This window comes from Aspergillus uvarum (assembly GCF_003184745.1).
Source record: "Aspergillus uvarum CBS 121591 unplaced genomic scaffold BO82scaffold_117, whole genome shotgun sequence".
Lineage (NCBI taxonomy): Eukaryota > Fungi > Ascomycota > Eurotiomycetes > Eurotiales > Aspergillaceae > Aspergillus > Aspergillus uvarum.
The window spans coordinates 24,637-44,594 of NW_020291414.1; the positions used below are offsets into that span (position 1 = coordinate 24,637).

At 49.4% G+C, this 19,958-nt stretch overlaps 5 protein-coding genes and 1 non-coding gene across 6 annotated transcripts; 3 read left to right on the forward strand and 3 right to left on the reverse strand.

The window, feature by feature from the left end:
- Positions 1 to 936: 936 nt before the first annotated feature.
- On the reverse strand, positions 937 to 1,008 carry BO82DRAFT_t329. The gene has a single exon. It is a non-coding gene; the product is annotated as a tRNA-Gln (tRNA).
- A 1,499-nt stretch (positions 1,009 to 2,507) lies between these two features.
- Positions 2,508 to 4,402, forward strand: BO82DRAFT_359983 (pepsin-like aspartic protease). The gene is made up of 3 exons (XM_025636723.1): positions 2,508 to 3,089; positions 3,181 to 4,056; positions 4,124 to 4,402. Exons 1-3 carry the CDS (start codon positions 2,745 to 2,747, stop codon positions 4,202 to 4,204), a joined length of 1,302 nt encoding a protein of 433 aa, XP_025485701.1. The 5' UTR covers positions 2,508 to 2,744; the 3' UTR covers positions 4,205 to 4,402.
- BO82DRAFT_21860 (cytochrome P450) lies at positions 4,310 to 6,273 on the reverse strand. Its single transcript, XM_025630763.1, has 5 exons — positions 5,975 to 6,273; positions 5,050 to 5,906; positions 4,873 to 4,983; positions 4,645 to 4,811; positions 4,310 to 4,594 (listed from the first exon to the last, which is right to left on the reverse strand). The coding sequence occupies exons 1-5, from the start codon at positions 6,171 to 6,173 to the stop codon at positions 4,420 to 4,422; spliced, it is 1,509 nt and encodes a 502-aa protein (XP_025485702.1). The 5' UTR covers positions 6,174 to 6,273; the 3' UTR covers positions 4,310 to 4,419.
- Positions 6,274 to 8,786: 2,513 nt separating this feature from the next.
- BO82DRAFT_359985 (putative GABA permease) lies at positions 8,787 to 11,463 on the forward strand. Its single transcript, XM_025636724.1, has 9 exons — positions 8,787 to 9,182; positions 9,243 to 9,365; positions 9,416 to 9,525; positions 9,575 to 9,696; positions 9,748 to 9,981; positions 10,037 to 10,217; positions 10,270 to 10,328; positions 10,387 to 10,445; positions 10,510 to 11,463. Exons 1-9 carry the CDS (start codon positions 8,970 to 8,972, stop codon positions 10,981 to 10,983), a joined length of 1,575 nt encoding a protein of 524 aa, XP_025485703.1. The 5' UTR covers positions 8,787 to 8,969; the 3' UTR covers positions 10,984 to 11,463.
- Positions 11,464 to 11,987: 524 nt separating this feature from the next.
- On the forward strand, positions 11,988 to 13,004 carry BO82DRAFT_359987 (uncharacterized protein). Its single transcript, XM_025636725.1, has one exon. The coding sequence runs from the start codon at positions 12,322 to 12,324 to the stop codon at positions 12,526 to 12,528; it is 207 nt and encodes a 68-aa protein (XP_025485704.1). The 5' UTR covers positions 11,988 to 12,321; the 3' UTR covers positions 12,529 to 13,004.
- Positions 13,005 to 16,329: 3,325 nt separating this feature from the next.
- Positions 16,330 to 16,968, reverse strand: BO82DRAFT_21901 (uncharacterized protein). The gene is made up of 2 exons (XM_025630765.1): positions 16,791 to 16,968; positions 16,330 to 16,688 (listed from the first exon to the last, which is right to left on the reverse strand). The coding sequence occupies exons 1-2, from the start codon at positions 16,917 to 16,919 to the stop codon at positions 16,521 to 16,523; spliced, it is 297 nt and encodes a 98-aa protein (XP_025485705.1). The 5' UTR covers positions 16,920 to 16,968; the 3' UTR covers positions 16,330 to 16,520.
- Between the last annotated feature and the right edge of the window lie 2,990 nt (positions 16,969 to 19,958).

Here is a 19,958-nt window from a genome sequence, read left to right on the forward strand (position 1 = left end):
GTTGCGGGCACAGTGCACTCTATACTCGGTACAGTTCACAACAGTACAAGTACGAACCACCCAACACATAAGAAAAACCATTCTCTCGTAGACGCACGAGAAGCATGCTCAACTACAGAAAGTAGGAGGGCAAGCAAGACGCAGAAGATAGAAGGTATAAGTTATAGGCGTGTGTGTATATGTCTTTGTATGTACTGCCGTGTACTTCCCCTCCCCGTGGGTGGGTTAGGTTCCCCCCTCCCCCTCCCTCTCCCCCTCCCCTTTCCGGGGGTGTCGCGTGCGTGCAGTGCCTTGAATGCAGCCGGCTTATGAGGTGTCATGCGCGGCCTGCCCTGTTCGGCTGTGGTCGAACCTCCTCTCTTCCGTCTGACTCGATTGGTTGGGTTGGTATGAGGGATTTTGTTGGAGAAGTGAAGTAGATGAGTGAAATGGGGGGTGGGTGCCGTCATTGCGCGGTGCGGTGTGCGGTGTGCGGTGTGCGGTGTGCGGTGTGCGATGTGCGATGTGCGATGTGCGGGATGCGGTGTATTGATGGTGATGGTAATGGTGATGGTGATGCGCACTTGCTACTTGTTACTTGCTCCAGAAGTATATGCGGTTGATCTGCCCGCACTATGAACTGACTAATTGGGGGTTTATGCTGATGTATTGTGGCTATCCCGGTTGGGTTGTTTGAGTAAGGACTGTTTGTTGGCAGATTGCCTTGTAAGGCTAACGGGTTGTGAATACTATGAGAGACTCACGTATGTGACGCTTGGGGTTTCGCGGCCATGCTTCAAGGCCACGCGATAAAACATTTCATGGCCTTCAAGATCAAAGAAAGTTTTTTTTTTTTTTTTTTAAGAGTAACAACTACTAAATTCAAGACACTTCAGAAAGAAAAAAAAAATAAAGGCAAGTATCCGGTCCGCGGTAGACAAAAGGTCAAAGTCAAAAAGGTCGTGCCCGGGATCGAACCGGGATTACAGGAATCAGAATCCTGGGTGCTAACCATTACACTACACAACCTATTTTGTTAGAAAGCTGTTTAGTCTTACGCAATATGGAATATTACATGTGTAACTGGTCTCTGCTAATCATTTAGCCATCGCAGCTTTAGAACCGGCATTGATGCCGGTTTGAGTGGGATCCATGTCTGGTAAGAAAGATTTTAGCTTTGAGATTCGCACTTTAAGTATCTATCTGTTCTGTTGTATTTGAGTCTCTATGAAAAGCGGGATTTCTAATGGCTGGGGGCACAAGGCCAAAACATGCGTGGGAGTGAGCCCAGCTCATCCCAACGATCACATATGACCATATGTAGTCTATTAACGAGTCGAAGAGAAGAGGGAAATCACTTCAACGCAATCTGTTGACTGTAAGATGCTTCCCCGAGAAGGGTGCGAGCAGATTGTATATCTGGTCGTCAATATACTGCTTCGGACCATACGACGATAAAATCGACGAAATTGCTTTCATCACTCGACTCGACACGAAGGTCCTGTTCTTCTGGATCGATCGCCCGGCCCGTCCGTCACCCCACCCAGCCGAAGTGGTGTGGATCCAAGATAGCACAAGCTTGCCGATGATGCTTGTACTTTTCGAGTGGACGCTCAGTTCTGAGATGGTAAGGTCGTGGTGATGTTATCTCGCACTCGCCATCACAAGAGAAGGTAATGCGAAAGTGCCTCGTCACAAGCCAAACAACGATGGCCATTTATCGCATCACGTCCACAGCACAGGACCAGAGCATGATTGGATCACTGCATTCCGTTAAAACCGGCTATTCTGCCACCATCGCCAACCCTCACAAGGCAATGTCACAGGAGCGAGCCAATCGTGCAGAGTACAGGCATCAGAAGCGACAGGCAACAGCCGCCGGACTGGGCTCGACGAGGCAAGTGGCGCTGTGAGCTTGTCTCCTGAAGCGACGATCGTGCTTCATGGCCAGTTAGTGATACGGCTAGTGTGAATCAGCTGCGCCAATGATGGTAGGCGAGGCGTATGATTCAAATTATGACACCGTCGGTCGCGTCAACCCTCGCGGGAAAGGCCATCTGCCGATCGGTGCAAAGGAATCAAGGTCGTCGTATGATAAGTCCCAGGGCCATGATAAGCCCAGCTTGGCTAAACTTAGCATCCGCACTCTGCAGATCATGGCATCAGACTGCGTGTCGACCGCTGGCTGAACTGCCAACCACCAGGGGGCTGTTGGGGGCTGAGGACAGGTCTCGCTTGCAGGACCCTGGACAATAATGATATTGCACAATGGAGCCGACAGATTCCGAAGTGCTCTTTGGTTGGATTGGAAGGTGACCCTGACAGAGCTTATCAGTTCAGCATGGGTTGTGTTGACAGCTGCAGCTGATACCGCGTCATCGTGCAGATCCACTTATCCTGAATTTACTAGCCCATACAGGCCGGCCTCGGCTCGCCCCGCCACAAGAGAGAGTGAGGGGAAGGAGAAAGAAGAGCCGGATTCCGTTGCCCCAGCTGAGAAGAACGGAATATATTAAACGCATGACGTGCGAGGGGGAATCGGCGATGTGTTGTGGTGGGTTAGTTGGAGCAAGAACTGAAGAGTCGGAGAAGGAGCTCGAGGATACATAAAGACCACTGGTGGTCCCGAACTTCCTTCACGCTTTCGCCTTCTGCTCCCTCTTCACCCCAATCTTTCAGCTTGTCAACTATTTTTCTTCCCATTGTGCCCATATTAACTAGATACCAATTGTGAAATATACTAACTTACCCAATTGCCCCCCATCATGGCTACCAAGATCCGACTCATCCCCAACTTGAACTACAAGAGGTCAGGCACCAAGTCCTATGTGCACCTCTTGCGCAAGTACCGCTTCAATACAACCAAAGAAGGCCCTTACTTCTTCGCTCCCACCCTCCACCAGGTCGGTCGGGTGTACCACGACAAGCCTATCGGTGGCAAGGCACATGTGCGGCGGGCGCTGAAGAAGCGCACGGTGGGCACTGACCAGGTCGGTGAAGTTAGTGCCGAGGATGTTCAGAACGATTCGGAGTATCTGGCTCAAGTGAGCATTGGTACCCCGGGCCAGACCGTGAGTCTGGACTTCGACACCGGCTCAGCGGACCTGTGGGTAAGTCAAGCACCAGATCCATTGCTCTCCCACAATAAACAATCCCCTTGTGTGTCCGGAGGAGCCAGCATCGCTAAAGAGAACCCAATAGGTCTGGTCCACTAAGCTCCCATCTGCCACCATCTCTGAGTACGGAAAGAGCCACAATGTCTTTGACCCGTCCAAGTCGAGCACTTTCAAAGAGGAGAATGGCTACACGTGGCAGATCTCGTACGGCGACGGCTCCTCTGCGTCGGGAACGGTCGGCACCGACAACGTGAATATCGGCGGCATCACCATCAAGAACCAAGCTATCGAGCTGGCCGAGACGATGTCGACCGAGTTTGCCCAGGGTGCTGGTGACGGGCTGCTGGGGTTGGCGTTTGGCAGCATCAACACCGTCCAGCCCAAGGCCGTCAAGACGCCTGTCGAGAACATGATCGCCCAGGATGACATTCCGAACTCGTCTGCTCTGTTCACGGCCAAGCTGGGCTCGTGGCGGGATGCCAACGAGCCTGACAAGGGCGAGTCTTTCTATACCTTTGGTTTCATCGACGATGCCACCGTGCAGTCGTCCGGACAGGAGATCTCCTACACGTCTATCGACAATAGCGAGGGGTTCTGGATGTTTGAGTCTGCTTCCGCCACGGTCAATGGGAAGACGATCACGCGCTCTGGAAACAAGGCGATCGCTGACACTGGCACGACGCTGGCGCTGGTGGACGATGAAACCTGCCAGGCTATTTACGATGCTATCCCGGGCGCGTACTATGACAATGAGACCCAGGGTTACATCTATCCCTCCGATACCACAGAGGACAACCTCCCCGTTGTTTCGTTTGCGGTCGGCGACAAGCAGTTCGTCGTGCAGAAGGAGGATCTTGGGTTCGCCGAAGCCAAGACTGGATATGTCTATGGTGGCATCCAGAGCCGTGGTGATATGACCTTTGACATTCTAGGAGACACCTTCTTGAAGGGTATCTATGCCGTAAGTTCCCTTAACATTTGGATGCCTATATTCAACCTGATGCATCGTGGACTAACTAATGTCTTAGGTCTTCGATGTCGGCAACCTTCGCTTCGGCGCTGTACAACGCAAGGAGCTGCAGCAGAACCTATCTGTGCCCTCTGAGTGATCTTATTGGACAGGAAGTATGGGTATTTCAATGAGATAATGTATGCGAATTACATGTATAACGAGGAATTGAATTCAGTGATGATTATCGGCAATGAGCTCTCTCTTCGTGAAACGTAATCGCAGAGTCGGAGCATTGGCACATAAACGCAATACGTTGTTCATACATAGTAAAGAAGGATCTAGGAACATGAATAGAGATAGGTGTGCCCAGACTTATTCAGTGATAAGGCCAGTCACCATCACCTGTACCTTCAAGTGACCCTCCTCAGGGTACGGCGTCCCGAAATCGCGCTTGAGTTCAATGGTGCTTCGGGGCGTCTCGTACAGCTCCATCTCGAACCGCCGAACAAGCGCTGCGATGACAAGGTAGAGCTCCGCGTAGGCCAAACTGTCCGAACATTAGAAAAGTAACAAAAAAGCCAAATGTGGCAAACTCACTTCAAACCCACGCACATCCGACTTCCTTTCGAGAAGTTCACTAGATAGCGGTCTAGACGATTTCCAGCCGCAGCGGCCCGAATCCAGCGTTCCGGCTCAAAGGCGTGCGGGTCAGGAAAGATGTTGGGATCCATGAGAATGAAGTAGTGCGTCTGACCAATAGGGGTCTAGATTGTGGCCTTTGTCAGTATGCGATTTCCCTGCCTATACGTTCGTTGCTCAACTTACTCCTGGTGGAATCGTGTGGCCTTTATATTGCAAGACCTCCGTGGGCACGACTCGGGGCGAGAAACTAGCGATTCCCGTGGAGAGGCGCAAGGTCTCGTTGACCACTCCAGCCTAGATGAATGTCAAAATGAAATCTCTCGAATAAGCAACGCCCATCCCGAGGAATGTGATGCTTACCATGTAAGGGAGTTTTTCCAGCTCGTTCCACGTAGGGCGGGAATCCGGCGTGGGCATCACCTGCCCAAGCTCCTCTCGCAGTTTGCTCAAGATCTCGGGCCTGTCAATCAGATGATACATCCCGACAGCAAGGGATCTTGCAGTGGTCTCCGTCCCTCCAATGGTCAGTGCAAAGCCATCATTCATTAGTCGCTGCGGTGTTCTGAGATGTTCCGGCATCTTGGGCCCTGCAATAGCTTCGATGAGTGTCGGTTTTTCGGCCCCGGAGGTTGTATGACCAGCTTTCAATGCTGCCAGGCCACACTCATAGAGGTCCTTCTTCTGGCGAGCCAATGCGTATGCGGGTGCGCTCACTTGGCGCAGCACGTTCAGCGGCAGCGCGTCGATGAGGGTTTGTATCCATGGGAAGAAGTAGGTTAGATGTCCCATTTGGAATAGTGCGTTAATTCCATCCCGCACATTAGCATTGAAGCCTTCTTGATCCAGATTGCCTGGGTTGAATCCAAATGCATATACATGGATCACATCGGCGGTCAAGGCGGCAAATCCAGCATCCAAATGGACTACTTTGTGTGAATGGTAGGCGTCGCGCAGAGAATGTACGAGTTTATCAAGACTCTCGTGGATCAAGTACTCGATGTTGGATATCGCCTGCTTCGAGAAGAACTTATCCAAAGGCGCACGGCGTGGGCGATGATCATCATCTGTGATACTGGAGAACCCAGAGCCCTCCAGTCCGAAGCGAGCGACTGTGATTGGATCCTTCTCGCGCTTACGAGCTCTGGATGCGTAGATCTCTTCATAGTATTCTGGATCTCTGATATGCACTGTTCTTGGACTGATACGAACGATAGGACCTGACTCAGTTAGCAAAATCCGCCTCTAAGAAAGGGTACCACCCGCTAGGGGGTTCGAGACCACCAACCATATACTTCATGCATCCTCTCAATCTCCCAGATGAATAGGCCCCCTTTGATCACATTGTAATAGAACTCGTAGGCATGAGTGATCGCGGCGAGCTTGGGACCAGGAATCTTGCGCAAGGGATGGAAGTATAGCCTGTATATACTCCTCAATACGAAATAAAGAATGATACCGCAGCCCAACGCTGCCAGGGTTGCCATTTTTTGGACGTCCAGCACGTAATGACTACTGAATACCAAAAAGTCAAATAGCTCAAAAGTAAAAAGGATACTTGGGAAGAGCCGCAGATTTTTATAACAACGTGGAGGCGAGTATGCTCGATACGACTGTCCCCGCCCCTAAGAAATGCCGAGACTGCTAAGATTCATTAATCCGTGACCGCTGAGTGGCTCCAGGTCGGCTAGAAGCCACTTCTCATGTTAGGAGTTGTAGCACCGAGCCATGACAGCCGAAGAAAATCATCTCGATTGGGTAGAAGTTGCATTGCAGAAACCCCCGCATTCGTTCCGAAGCGGCTCGATGTTTTATGCTTTCCAACCCTCATGATGGCCGTGTTACGCTGTGAGATGTGCGTAGTGTGGAGATGGTGAAATGCGGTCGGGCGGCCGATAAACAGTGTCATGACCGCCCGCAGGAAATCACTTCAACAGTCTTCAATCCTCACACCATCGACTGTGTCCCTTCGTATTCATTCAAGCGTTCAGGCGAAAAGACCCTTTGATTCATGTAGTAGACTGGGTGCCGCCATTTCGAGCATCGGTGAGCAGCTTCAACGGTCGTGATGTAGGTTGTTGATGCGAGACTGGACCCTCACGGGGCATCTGACAGTCGCTGTTTAAGTTAGTGCCTCGGTTAAGTCAATACCGGTCAATGCCCAAGGAAGCGTGGCGGGCTCGACTTACTCTTCTGGTCTACCACGCGCCTCCTAGCGCTGAGCTGGGTCTGACACTAGTTGATAACAGCCCGTCTCTTCAATGGTCTAATCAACGCTAATGACATTATCGCACGAGTGGGATTTCCAATTTGTTGTCAATCCGCCAAGGTAGCTGAACCCATGTTGTTGAGAGCGCCGGGCTGGTGATATACAGGTCTGTGGTCATCGAGCGGAGCTAAGCTCTCAAGGTGTAAGGTGTCTGCATAGAGCAGCAAAGAAGTATTACTCCAGGCACCATCGCTCGCCATTTCAAGCTCAACAAGGCGATGCTTCCGCTGCTAGAAAGTGAACTGGTGCGAACGGGGTGTCTTTCCTAAGTCGCATAAAGGTGTCATCATTTCCCGCAGCCTAAATGGTCAAGGCATCCTCAATGGTAGCTGAGAGTTAGGCAATATTCATGTCGCTGTACAACATTGAAGGTTTTTTGGCCGAGAAAACATGGTACCAGCATGATACTGTACCTGGGAGGCTTGACTTGGTTTGACTGTGCGGGTGTACTCGACGTGAAGTTCTTAGTTGACGATAGTAGAATCAAAGTTCGAACCGAAGTAAGCTAGATTCCTGCAGTGGGTGCTAAGTAGCCCCGGAAATGCAAGTACCCTGCCTGAAGGTTCCTGAGCATAAAGTGACTTTCAATGCCGAAAGACTGGCGTCAACAAACAGCCCAAGCGCTAAACCCCACCTTCCTTCCTGTTTGAGTAAGGCAGATCAGCTTCATCAATTCATTAATTCAAACGTCAAGTTCCAAGTCGATTCTCACAATCATCTTGTACCATAGTCATTGTCTGACCCTGCCATTTTCAAGTAGGATGGCTAAGCGCACAACACATGTCGTGTATGCTTCTTCAAGCCTTCCATTCCATCTCTGCCTTCTGTCTGATGTCATTCTCCTGAGCTCATATCTCAAGATGTGCTTTTTCTGCCCAACAGTCCGATTCTCAATGCCTGCACCCAGTCAATCCTTGCACGACCTCATGGCAATCCAGATGAACACCCGTGAGGTCAGAAGGTAGTATCGGCTGATCGGAACTCGACCAAGCACAAGCTGAAGGCAGGGTTATAGGGAGTATCCCCAAGACTTTTCCCTGTCAAAGGTGGCAAGTCTCGAGGCCGATAACGATGATGGTTTACATACTGCATGAGCTGGAAAAGGACGAAGAGCTTCCCTTGCTCCGAAGGCAACCAGTTGAGTCAAATATGGTCAAAAGTGAGAAATACCAGGTGATAGACCCCGAGGGAAAGAGAGAAATCAGATATGTGATGCAAAAGTACCGTTCTCTAGTAAGGACTAAGTGACCCGAACTGACTCCTTGTTAGGACCAGGCTATCACTGGCAATACATTGCCAAGACAGACTCCTTCGCAGCCCAAGACCTGCTTCATAGAATCACAGTGTTCTTTTTCCAGAGGCTGCTCGCTTCCCTTCCATGGCTTGACAGAATCACACACAATCGGTCCAGTTAGGATCCAGTATCTTACTGGTACCTTTCGAACCACCCCCCGCCACAATGCATCTAGCAGCACACGCGAAAAAGTGGCTTTATGGATATGCATGGCTCTACTAGGAAACATTGATTTATTCAAGTGGTCAAAATCACTCCTTGCTGGCGCTCGAGCCGCTTTACGGAACAAAACCAACAGCATCGCAAATTAGTCGACGTGATCAGCCCGGACTGCTATATTCTCGACTCCCTTGCCTCTGAAATGTATCGTTCTCAGTGTGGATATTGCTGGTTTTGATTGGCCTACCCGTGGCTGTCGAATCCGCCTACCAAGCGCCTGTGCAACCTTATCCTGAACATTCCGGTGGACGGGAAGGCGAATTCCATTATTTAGCTAATCTTACCTAACTCCCTTGAGAAGAACCACACCTGTGTCAATTAAGATCTCACGAGGAAGGAGCATTGACTGTGTGATTGCTTAGCCTTCTCTCTTTGTTGTCCAAGCAAGGGTCAGAGGAAAGAGATGGGATATAAGCGCCCAAGTATCCCTCATCGGAGGGATACTCAAGACTTCTTGCCCACCATCACATCACTATCTTAAGCTTGCTAGCTGCCCAGACTATGGAAATGAACAGAACAGTGGAGAAAGCCCCGAATGGCAAACAGTTGCCAGCAGACGTGACAGACGGCACAGTGGAAGAAACATTACTTGAAGATGAAGATGATGCAGTCCTCCGAGCAAATGGCCATGAGGCAGTCATGCCCAGGCAGTTCAACTGGATCTCTGCATTAGGCCTGGGGTTTTCGATCACCAACTCATGGATCGGTTATCTTGTGCGTACTTTCGGGTACTCCGAACGGTGATTCTGCTGACACTATACCTCGATGGACTAGAGCAATTTTGGGCAAAACCTGAGCTATGTCGGTGTGCTAGGCTGTATCGTTTGCCTAGTGCTTGGGTGGGCGATTCAGCTTGTCATCACACTGGGACTTGCTGAATTGGCCTCAGCATTTCCCGTAAGGAGAAAACTTAAGCTTGTATCGAGCTATTGCTAACTCTATAACAGTCTAGCGGAGGTCAATACCACTTCTGTTACATTCTCAGTTCGAAGAGTACCCGAAAGTATAACGCTTACATCGTGGGCTGGCTCTCAGTGTTAGCCTGGTGGTCGGCGACGTATGATGCTTGCCTTCCAGTATTGTGAGCTGTACTGATCCTCCTTCAGATGCTCAGGTATCTCACTGGGCGCGATTTTCCTCCAGGGAATAGTGTCTTACTATATCCCGGGTTATGAGGCAACTCAATGGCGTACTTACTTGATCTTCCTTGCAATCGCAGTTTCGACCTGTAAGTCCTGTTACTTCTTTCTCAGATTGTGTCATGCTAAGATCTCACCAGTAATCCCGCTGTTTGTCTCACCGACAAAGGTGTCATGGGTGACGCAGTTGACGCTCTCTCTAACCTTGGCCGGGTACCTTGTTTATCTCATCACCGCTCTAGCAATGCACGACCACGTACAGGGTAAGTCATTTGCAGTTGCATCCAATCAGGCAAATAGCGGATGGAACAGTGGTGCGGCCTGGTTGCTTGCTATCAGCAATGCCATGTATGCATTTGCTTCCGCAGACGGCGGTAAGAACAGCAACTTTGACCGATGTGGTACCGAGCCTATTGTTAACTTTGACAGCCATACACATCTCTGAGGAGATACCACGACCAGGTCGACGTGTCCCGCAAATCATGATTATGACAGAAGTCATCGGTATCGTAACCAGTCTTACGATGATTGTGGTCCTTCTGTACTTTGCCCATGATTATGAAGCCATCCGAGACTCTTCACTCCCCAGTCTCGAATTGGTGTATCAAGTGTCAGTCTGCTACTGGGTCTTTTTTAGCGGGCGCTCTGACCTTCATCAATAGGACTGGAAGTCGAAACGCCACCCTCGGTCTACTCATTTTGCTTTGGGCAATTTATGTTTGTATGAGATGCTACCGATTCCCCTCAGTATACTTTGATCGAGAGCTAATTCAGGGAAGCATGTATCCCACCGCAGTGGGTGACCTCTGGTCGGATTGCCTGGGCACTGGCTCGCGATGTAAGTACATGCAGCATGGATACGAGCACAGTTTCGAACCAACAAGTGCTGATCGTCTCCCTAGGGCGGCACACCTTTTCCAGAATATTTTACCAAAATCAGCCCGAGACTTGACTTCCCCGTGCGCACTACGCTTGCTTCCTTCGGGTTCTGCTCCATCTACGGCCTTCTCTATCTCGCATCTACCACGGCATTCAACTCGATCATTAATGCCGCCGTGCTCTTTCTTAACTTGACATACATCATCCCCCAAGGGCTGCTTCTCTTACGAGGTCGGTCATACCTTCCCAAGCGATATTTGGACCTCTCATGGTTCGGTTATATCTGCAATGTCTTCTCGGTGATCTGGCTATTTTTCCAAATTGCCTTGAACTGCATGCCCCCGCACCTACCTGTCACGCTGCAGTCTATGAACTATAACTCGGTGGTACTGACCGGTGTTCTTGTGATTGTGAATGTTATTTGGTTTGTTGCTGGCAGGCATACTTTCCAAGGGCCTCAGATTGACGCGCATGCGCTGCGCCTGGGCGGGCTTTGAGCGGGCGTGGGAAGCGGGCTGATCGCGTCGCGAATGCCAGGTTCAGCTCTATGGCTGCGCGTGGCGCGCACACTAAGCCAGCCATTATGGTTCTGGCTCATGCTACTATCCATATTAGCTATCAAGACCAGACAGTTGTCTCCTTACTCGACACTCTTTTCGTTTGACAGCCATCTTGGCTTGTTCCGATTGTCTTTGACAATCTCTCGCATCCTAAACACTAGCCCATGCGACATTTTAAGGCTGAGGGTCTAGAACACACATTGACTGCGCCAGCAAAGGATGGCTGAACGCCAATATAGTAGCGCCTATTCATCCTGCCAATGGCCATCTCAAAGCCTCGTCGGACTTTCAGCCACGCGAACTTTGTATACATCTTGCCTGGCTATGATGTGATGTGATGTGATATGACAGGTCGATGGGGCTCAGCTCTCTATCTATAGCATCTATAGATGTCTGTGTTAATGGGGATGAAGTACGTACTTTTGCCTAGTCTCCAAGTGTTACAACGGATCAGGGAAGAGGTGATTGAGACGGTGACTGCCTCAGCAATGAGTGGAGTTCTGATCAGATCACATCTCTAATAGGGGCTGTCTCATGACACTTGAGCCCATTGCTGTAAGTTGTGGTGATTCACCCCCTTTTCTAGATCCTCTCGGCATTAGTAGGTCACTCCTCCGAGTCTCCATTCCCCAGCTACTAAGCATACATGACAGGATGGTGGAAGGCTCCGTCTCCGTAGTTCTCGTGCTAAAAGCTCACTAGGCTACAGATCCCTGTCGGTTTGCTCCGGGTTTGTCGGATTGGCTGGATTGAGTCATCCCGACTGGTAGTTAATCTATCAGGATGTTTGCTGTGCTGCCATCAAGGGAGGGGGGAATGAAATCTCGAGTCTTGTGGGGTTGTAGCATCTCTTTTTATTGCATGCTATGTGGGAGTGCGAAGGAATGAGCCAAGCGACCCGTGGTTGTAAGCTGGGGGTGTTTTTGTGGCAGACACGGTAACTTTCTCACTCATCCATCTCACCCGTTCTTTGTCCATCCCGGTCGATTGAAAACTAGTCAGTCTGGTTTATAATTCGAAATCTCTAGCGTCGACACCCACTCATGCTGAGAGCCAGCGCACAATATCACTAACTAGCTCACTAGCGATGTCGATTACTCTCGAGCATACTGGCGAAGACGCTTTTCGACCCATTTCAAGTCTTGTTTGACGGATGCGCTGCTCTCACATTCAAAGAGATTATGACTCCCTGACCTCCCTACTCGACTAGTAGGCTTCACTTCCTTTCCCAACCTACTTGCCTGATACTGATCGACTATACTTTTACTCGGGTACATGCTTCTGATCGTCTTTTTAGCTGGTGACATATCGTCATATTGGGATACTTTGCTTGAACTGCGTGATCTATCCTTCACCTCTGGTGCATTACGGACGCACGGCTCAGCCATCACTGGCACTCCTGATGCCATAAAGGCGGATTACTCAATAACGGGGCGGAATTCAGTTGCAGAGTGCCTCATTGTCTCGAATCCCTCGGCTTAGCACGGGAGATGTTCACTCAAGCTTGATAATTCGAGAATTGCGGGTCACAAGTATGGGGTACTGGACGTATAAGTCCCAATTCGTTTCTTCTGCAGAGTGCTGACATGATTCTGTGACGGACGATGCTCCAATTCAATTCAACTCAATCTCTATTGACCTAAGGAGCTGAAACTCAGCTCGGTTAATGTGGCAAGCTATGAGGGTGCTTCGTTGCAGCCAAAAACTCAATAGGTACGCCGTATAACCCCCGGATGCACTCAATAATCAGAAGTCGACGCATATCACTGGCAAAACATATGAGATAGTGCCGGCTCCGTGGCCATTCGTGGTCGGTTCGTGGCCCTCCTGTATGTGCTGTAGAGTGTGCACCATACCCGTGACTCGGTGGGCTGGTTGTTCTCAGTTTACACAGCGTCTTCGGCGCCAATGCCCATTGCCCGTAGGCATACCGGGTTCGTCATTGCTTGTGACGGTCGGTGCGTTCCGAGGTCTCTGACCACAATCCGCGATGTTGACACCGAGGGAAGACTCGTGTTAGAACCATGGAAGGATGTTAAGCTGATGAGTGAATTATTCACTTCTACCAACAACAGTGTGTGACATGTGGTGCATTATTTGGACAATCATGCTAAGAGTCGACTGTCTTTGATTTGCTATGTCATCCAACACTATGCCTGTCAATGAAGTTATCGCGCCAACCACGAAACAATCTGCAAACTGCATAAAAGGATCTAGGAATCCAAGAAGGGGAAGACGATCCAATTATAGCCTGAAACATCAATCGTGGCTATAACCAAGTATCAAGCGATTGGCCGAATCTCCACGATGCACATAGCGTGGCAAGCCTTGATGAGGCAGAAGACACTGGGTACGCTTAGTTGAATTCTGGCTCATGTCCAACAGTTTCCTGCGCCACTTCAATTGATCTTGTATTCCACCACAGTGGTAGTAAGGATGCTTTGTGACCAGTCTAAGAAGTTAGTATGCAAGAAACTCATCTTAAACCTAATCCCAGATAAGTATTCTCATGCTTATCTATGTGCATATGAATCAAGAAACTCAAAGAAGAATGCCTACGCCGCAACATCTAGTGTATCTGATTTATCCTTGTACTGCACCGTGCAAATATGTCAAGGCAGTGATGTCCATATTTCAGAGCTTGGGCCGGGTCCCCAGTCGTGCCTTGTCTGTGCTATATAGTTCTCAAGGCTTGCTCACAACCTTTCCACAGCAGTTGGATCATTGGTTTCATCACCCCAGCCCTGATCAGCCGATCTCATAAGATCATAAAATCAGCTCTCCAACCCAATAGGCAGGTTCCAGGGACTTGTGATTACCACGGATGCTCGATTCGCAACTCCGGGAATGATTGGCATAGCGGACCGCGAAATCCTTCACCTGCAAACATGCCCCCTCCTATTCACCACATCTGCGAATTCAGACGGTACGGTACATCCATCCCAACACGAGCCCACATACCACACATCATGCGAGAACTCTCAAGTACTATGTTCTCGGAGAGCATATTTCTATCCTGCGCGTTGAGAACATTTGCAAGCGAATTTATTTCCACCACCAGTCCTCTTCCTCGTGAACCTAGACACAAAACTCGTGGGTAATTCTTGATCAGGACTGATAATGTTTTGGCATTGTTGTCTAAGTGTACAGCACCGACACCTACGACGACGAGCCAGAAGCGCGACTGCAGCATTCATGCCAATGACGTTGACAGTATTGACAGTGGGGAGGGACGATAGAGGCAAGATCGAGGAATAATTCTGATCGGATGAGAACAAACTATTTAAGTGCTATCAGACTGTCTATTGAAGTTGGATTCATTGGACTCCCAGAGCATCCACATTCGGCTTTTGGTACATCCCAAACTTCTTCAAGATCCGCGCAGAGCGAATGTTTCTTATCACCAACTTCTGCACTCTTCTTATTTCTTTCTGGGCAAAGCAAAGTTGGACCTATGGACCAAACGATTCAGATACCATCACTATGTTCCACTTTCGGCATGCTTGAAGGGCTATCGGAAGTGATCGAATGCTAACTATGGAGGTACAAATGGGCTTGATATTGGTGCTTGAACTGGTTGAACACCGACTAAATGAACGGATGCTTTGAAACAATGGGATATCTTTTTTACGCTGGGAGTGACCGCGGTAATCGATATATTGAATGTTTCGAATACCCTTTGTCTGATTGGATGGCCACATTGCTCTCGGGTTGACGGTATAGCAAGAAGCGAGATAACCCAAAGCGAAAGCTTCCGACGAGAGAATCAAGGATCGCCACGGCAGGAGGATAGACGGATCTTCTGGAGAGAAGAATCTCCAGCTGGAGCTCTCTCTCATCTAAACCGACATACGACTTGTACGGTCCACGGTACAAAGTGTGTACTTCAACACTCCAACCATCGCACACACCCGTTTATACAACCAGGTACCCTCGATTTCATCTGCTTCTCGAAGCTCGCCAACCAACAAGTACAGCCACAATCACAAGCATCAAACAGAATACACTCCGAGCAACTCAACACATTCCGCCCCCCAAACCGCAACCTGATTGCCACCTCTCACCAACCCTAAACACAGCTCCAACACCATTCTTTGTCACCAAGGCCAACCACTCACTCTCGCATCAGCATTAAAAACCATTAGCCAAGCCGTCATTCTATTCTAGAACCTACCACTCCATTTGCCCCCAACTTCATCCGCAGCCCCAAAAAGGGGAAAAGAAAAAGGAAAGGGGAAAAAAAAAGGCACATCTTAGCTAGCCACAACCCCATCTCCTTACACTACCAATATTCATCACAGCACAGTACAGTACATACAATGCACAACGTCGAACCTGGATTTAAGTAATGCAAGATATAAGACCCATACCCTAATCCGGAAACCCCCGCCTCAACCCTGATAGGACATCAGATATAAGACATACATCCTCACGTCCAGCTAGGTACCAGGTAGTAGTGGTATGGGGCAAAGCAAATTAGAAACCCCATAAGCAAACGCTAAGCGAGCCCCCTAGAGCAATTAGTCCACTAACGATAACGTATGTAACACCAGGTTGTTTCGATCTCGCAACCAGCGGGAAGTACTGTACAGTACGTGAAGAAGCGATGTACATCATCCGTGCAACGCTGCAGCTTACGCCACAGTCCCCTTTTTTTTTTTTTTTTTTTTTTTTTTGGTTGGGTTTCGTTTGGGCGGGGGGAGGGGATCCTTGTATATTAGCTCATGGGTATAGTTAGCTAACTTGATGGACTTTTTGTTCTGTGGATGGGGTTTGAGGGGGGAAAGGATGCTCGTCGTGCTTGGAGGGTTCTGTGGTCGTTCGCCCCCTCTGGATATGTGCTATAGTACTGCGGATTGGCCTTGCATTTGGGTGCACCTATGGATGGGCGAATAGCACTTATCTGGTGTGATACCTTCCAGTTCCCTTTGGACTTTCTTATCTCGCTTGGTGCATGCGCACCAACAGCAGAAGTAATCCCAGATCTAGAATCTATACCCTCAAAACAATTGAGACTAACTTGAATATCTAGCTGACGAGTCCCTCAACCAATAAGTAGCCTGAACCAGACACCCCCCCAGTGCATTGCCATGTGTCTCTCGTTTCAACATCTCTTGGCTGCTTGAATCCTGCAGCTTTAGATCGAGCAGGAGCATGAACATGAGCATGAGCATGAGCGTGGGAAGAATAGGCGAGATCGACAAAAAGTAACGGTGGTACCGCAGCGCAGTACAAGTCATACAATCTTACTACCAGAGTGTACGGGAGGCCTTTACTAGATGGGTGAAGTCTACTCGCTTAAATTGCTGGGTTGGAAAAGTAACTACAGTCAAACTGCAGAAAACGCGTAGTAACGATGCAAAGAATACAGAGAAGAAGAAATAAAAAAAGAAAAGAAAAAGAGGGAGTGAGTCACATTCCACTGAGGTGGTTCATCTTAGATTTTGTCCCTATTGTAGTACCACTTTCACAAGTTAGTCGTACGGGGTGGGGAGAGAGAGAGAGAGCAAGAGCGACAGAGCGACAGAGAAGCATAGCAGGGAGATGATCCAACAGACCAAGTGCGTGCCCGGCGGGCTGGGTCCCGCAAAACTATCGACCACCCTTAAACCCACCCCCATGTCCCGGTGTACAGCAAGAAACTAGGAACTAGTCAGTTAGTGCTGGATCACCTACTCTATGACTAACGACCCGAAGATAGAGGATCACAGACAACGATGGGCAATGGGAGGATATTCTTTCCTGAATTCCATCAGTGTTCTGAGTTCTGACATGGATCTAGGCCAAGAAAGAAAGACCGGCGGGCATTTGGTTGATTTGTCGTTCCTTTGAATCCTTTGGTGTTTGGGGGCGAAAACCAAACCGAACTTCATACTCCGTAAACACTGTTAGGTTACCGGGCAGACAGCCAGCACATCCACCCCCGTCAAGTGATCGGAGTGATTGAAATGACATTCTAAGACAATACTTGAAAGCGTTACAGATACATTTTCAGTTCAATTCAGATTCATTACAGTAGTTACAGAGGAAAGGAAGAGAAACCGCGAGCGAAAAGCCAGAGCAGCGACAGAGTAGACAAAGAGGTTTCACGAGTCATGACGCCGATGACGATGTTTCATACTTCATACCCTCTTTACTCCCTCCTGTTCCCTTTGTACAGGCCCCGAGCAACAACAACCCCCAGGCAAAGACATCCCCAGAACGAGCATAGCATCGAGTCTAAACTAATTGGGATAGCTCCTCGAAAGCTCTCCTCCTCTCAACCAAGCTCTCGCTCTCTTCCGTCGGAAATGATGTTTCGGGTCCCCCCCATCTTCCCACCCACAAAGTTCTTCTTTTCCCAAGGGAAGGAGAGATAAAGTTGGCCGACCCACGCTATTGGAAGCTGGCAGGGGGGGCGCTGAATGCTGATAATCTCCACGCCCGCTAACCCGATCAGTCCTTATTTAGCGAAGCAAAGACAGCTCCACGGGTCTGGTGGTTGGTGATCGGCTGAACCAGATTGAGTCGGGTGCCAAGAAGTTGCCGAGCTTTTGACGGAGGTGGTTTGTGGCACCGTCCGTAGTTTGAATTTATTTTTTAGAATTTTTGGCGATTTTCTTTTCCTCTAGCGGAACAGCGGGACAAGACCTCGACGCTGGGTTTCTCATCAAATGCGGAGAATGGGTTGAGATCTTTCATTGGTGCTCTCGGTTGAAGGATCGGATATCTCCGACGGGGCTTTACTCAACCCGGGTTAGTGGGGAAGTGGAAAGCTAGCCTGGGTTGACCCTTTTTTGCCTTGGGCGAGTGAGGAAAAGTGTCATTACATCGCATCCACTGCTCTGGGAATGGATTTGAAGTGTAGGAGTATACAAACTTACCGTCCCGTGACTTGATTGTGTCTTTTGTATGTGGTTTGTTTGACTTTTGCTTCTTGTCTACTAGGTCCTAGGTGTAGTCTGGTCTGGCCTCTAGTGTTCCCCTCCTCCCTGTGTATGACACCACAGAGCCTAATCCAGTTGCTAACCTGTCAACATCGCGAGCCACGCTGTGGAAGGGAGTTCCCTCCATCCACTCCCCTCCCCTTGACCTTCGACCTTCCCTTTGCACCTTGGGTAACAAACTATGATAATAGAGTAAGTTCCAGTTTGCTCCCGAATCCTCTTGCCCCCCTCCCCCCTCTTCCTTCCCATCGGGTGATCTGAAAGGATCCGCGCCGCGCGCGCCTCTCAATCTAAGAAAAGCATGGCAGCGGCCGAAACGAAAGAAAGGGTCCAGCGGCCGAGCGATCCTGCCACAGTGCCACCACACACATACCTCACTTCCACTACATCCACATCCAGACTCATGCGGCGGCGGCGGCGGCGGCTGCTGCTACTGCTGCAAGGACCGGACCCTTAAAGCACGGAATGACCATGGCCGCCCATCGCATGGCATTTTAGCATGGCATGGCATGGCAGGAATGAAGGGGGCCCCCCTCCCCCTCGCCTTATCATTGATTTATCAACACACCGTCGACCCATCCCCGGTAGTCACTAGCTAGTATGAGTAGGCATGTCGCTAGACGATGATACCATCCCACCCGCCAGCACGCCAAGTATCCATCGGTTGCCTGGGCGAAAATTACATTAGTCTAAGGGTTCTGAACAAGAACAGACCATTTGTTGCCTCGCGAGAAGTTCATTTCATGCATATCAACTCTGTACTTTCATCATGTGAATGGGGAACCCTCCCTTACCCTTCCTTACCCCCCCCAAGCTTGGCAACAACTGTCATATACGGGGAAAGGAAGAGGAGGGGGGAACACTCGGGAAAGTACAGTACAAGTACCTAAGACCCAAACCAAAATAAACTTAGTACTACAGATAACCACTCATCATCCATCCCATCTGATGGTTGGATCTAAGTAGACTGTACATCCGTTCGGCTGACAGCAGGGGAGAAGGCTAGTTAGACAGGGATGTAGCCATGCGTTCATCAACGCATCACTTCTTCATCATAACCCATAATCCATAGCCTAATCATTCAGCATCAGCATCAGCATCAGCATCAGCGTCACATGGTCCCCCCTTTCCTGCCTGCCACAGCCCGTCTTTGTTATTGCAAGATGTGATCACCACCCGCTCAAAAAAAAAAAAAAAAACGTGGCATGAGGCTTTCTTGTGTGTGACACTGCATGCCCGCTTACCCCTCCATGATCGATGGTCGTCTCTGCAGGTGGAAAAAAAAAAAAAAAAAAAAACGTCAAGTCTGGACTGTTACGGAGTAGCATTAGTTTGATGCTGATGATGTCCTCTCTCTGCGCCTCATTCTTTCGACTGGGTTTTATTGGAGTTTTGTGTATGATCTTGTCGGTTGGTTTGCTAGCTCTTCGGTAAATATTCTGTCACTGGTACGGTATCCATGTCACAATAACAACAACAACAACAAACTAAAAGGTCAACTTAACTGTACAGAGTAAGTATGTACAGTACTAGAGAGCTGGGTCGCGTTTTAAGGCCGCCATCATTTTTTCTCTTTGTCTTTGGACACCCAAGTCTCAGCCTCTTCCGAGATTGACCGCATTGACCGAAGGAGAAAAGAAGGGACAGTACTTTGATCGCTAGTCGAACCCGGACCGGTGGCCCGGGATTGTTCGAGGATTTGGCATGGCCACCAACTACTGTTTTCTGCTAGTAAAGGGGGAGTAAAAAGCACTCCTCCGGATTGAGATGAAACCAACTAAACCATTGTTAAATGGATCATGATGTTCGGGCGGGGACTTTGGAGGAGTCGGATGATTTTCAGCCTCCTGGACCAGTTACCGGAATTGTCAAAGGTTGGCTAAGTTGCCAAGAGGGAGTTAAGATAAGTATTAACTACCTAGTAGGTACAGTACCTGACTAGGTAAGTCCTCTATATCTCAGCTTCAACTTCCGCTTCCTCCCCCC

Coding starts and splice junctions, on each gene's coding strand:
- BO82DRAFT_21860 (XM_025630763.1), bottom strand. CDS start 6,173: ATGGCAACCCTGGCAGCGTTGGGCTGCGGTATCATTCTTTATTTCGTA. Junction 4,812..4,872: donor GCCACACGATTCCACCAGGA/GTAAGTTGAGCA, acceptor GCCACAATCTAG/ACCCCTATTGGTCAGACGCA. Junction 4,595..4,644: donor CGGATGTGCGTGGGTTTGAA/GTGAGTTTGCCA, acceptor ATGTTCGGACAG/TTTGGCCTACGCGGAGCTCT.
- BO82DRAFT_359983 (XM_025636723.1), top strand. CDS start 2,745: ATGGCTACCAAGATCCGACTCATCCCCAACTTGAACTACAAGAGGTCA. Junction 3,090..3,180: donor CCGGCTCAGCGGACCTGTGG/GTAAGTCAAGCA, acceptor AGAACCCAATAG/GTCTGGTCCACTAAGCTCCC. Junction 4,057..4,123: donor TCTTGAAGGGTATCTATGCC/GTAAGTTCCCTT, acceptor CTAATGTCTTAG/GTCTTCGATGTCGGCAACCT.
- BO82DRAFT_359985 (XM_025636724.1), top strand. CDS start 8,970: ATGGAAATGAACAGAACAGTGGAGAAAGCCCCGAATGGCAAACAGTTG. Junction 9,526..9,574: donor TTAGCCTGGTGGTCGGCGAC/GTATGATGCTTG, acceptor ATCCTCCTTCAG/ATGCTCAGGTATCTCACTGG. Junction 9,982..10,036: donor ATTTGCTTCCGCAGACGGCG/GTAAGAACAGCA, acceptor TAACTTTGACAG/CCATACACATCTCTGAGGAG.
- BO82DRAFT_359987 (XM_025636725.1), top strand. CDS start 12,322: ATGCTTCTGATCGTCTTTTTAGCTGGTGACATATCGTCATATTGGGAT.
- BO82DRAFT_21901 (XM_025630765.1), bottom strand. CDS start 16,919: ATGAAGTTCGGTTTGGTTTTCGCCCCCAAACACCAAAGGATTCAAAGG. Junction 16,689..16,790: donor TCAGAACACTGATGGAATTC/AGGAAAGAATAT, acceptor ACTAGTTCCTAG/TTTCTTGCTGTACACCGGGA.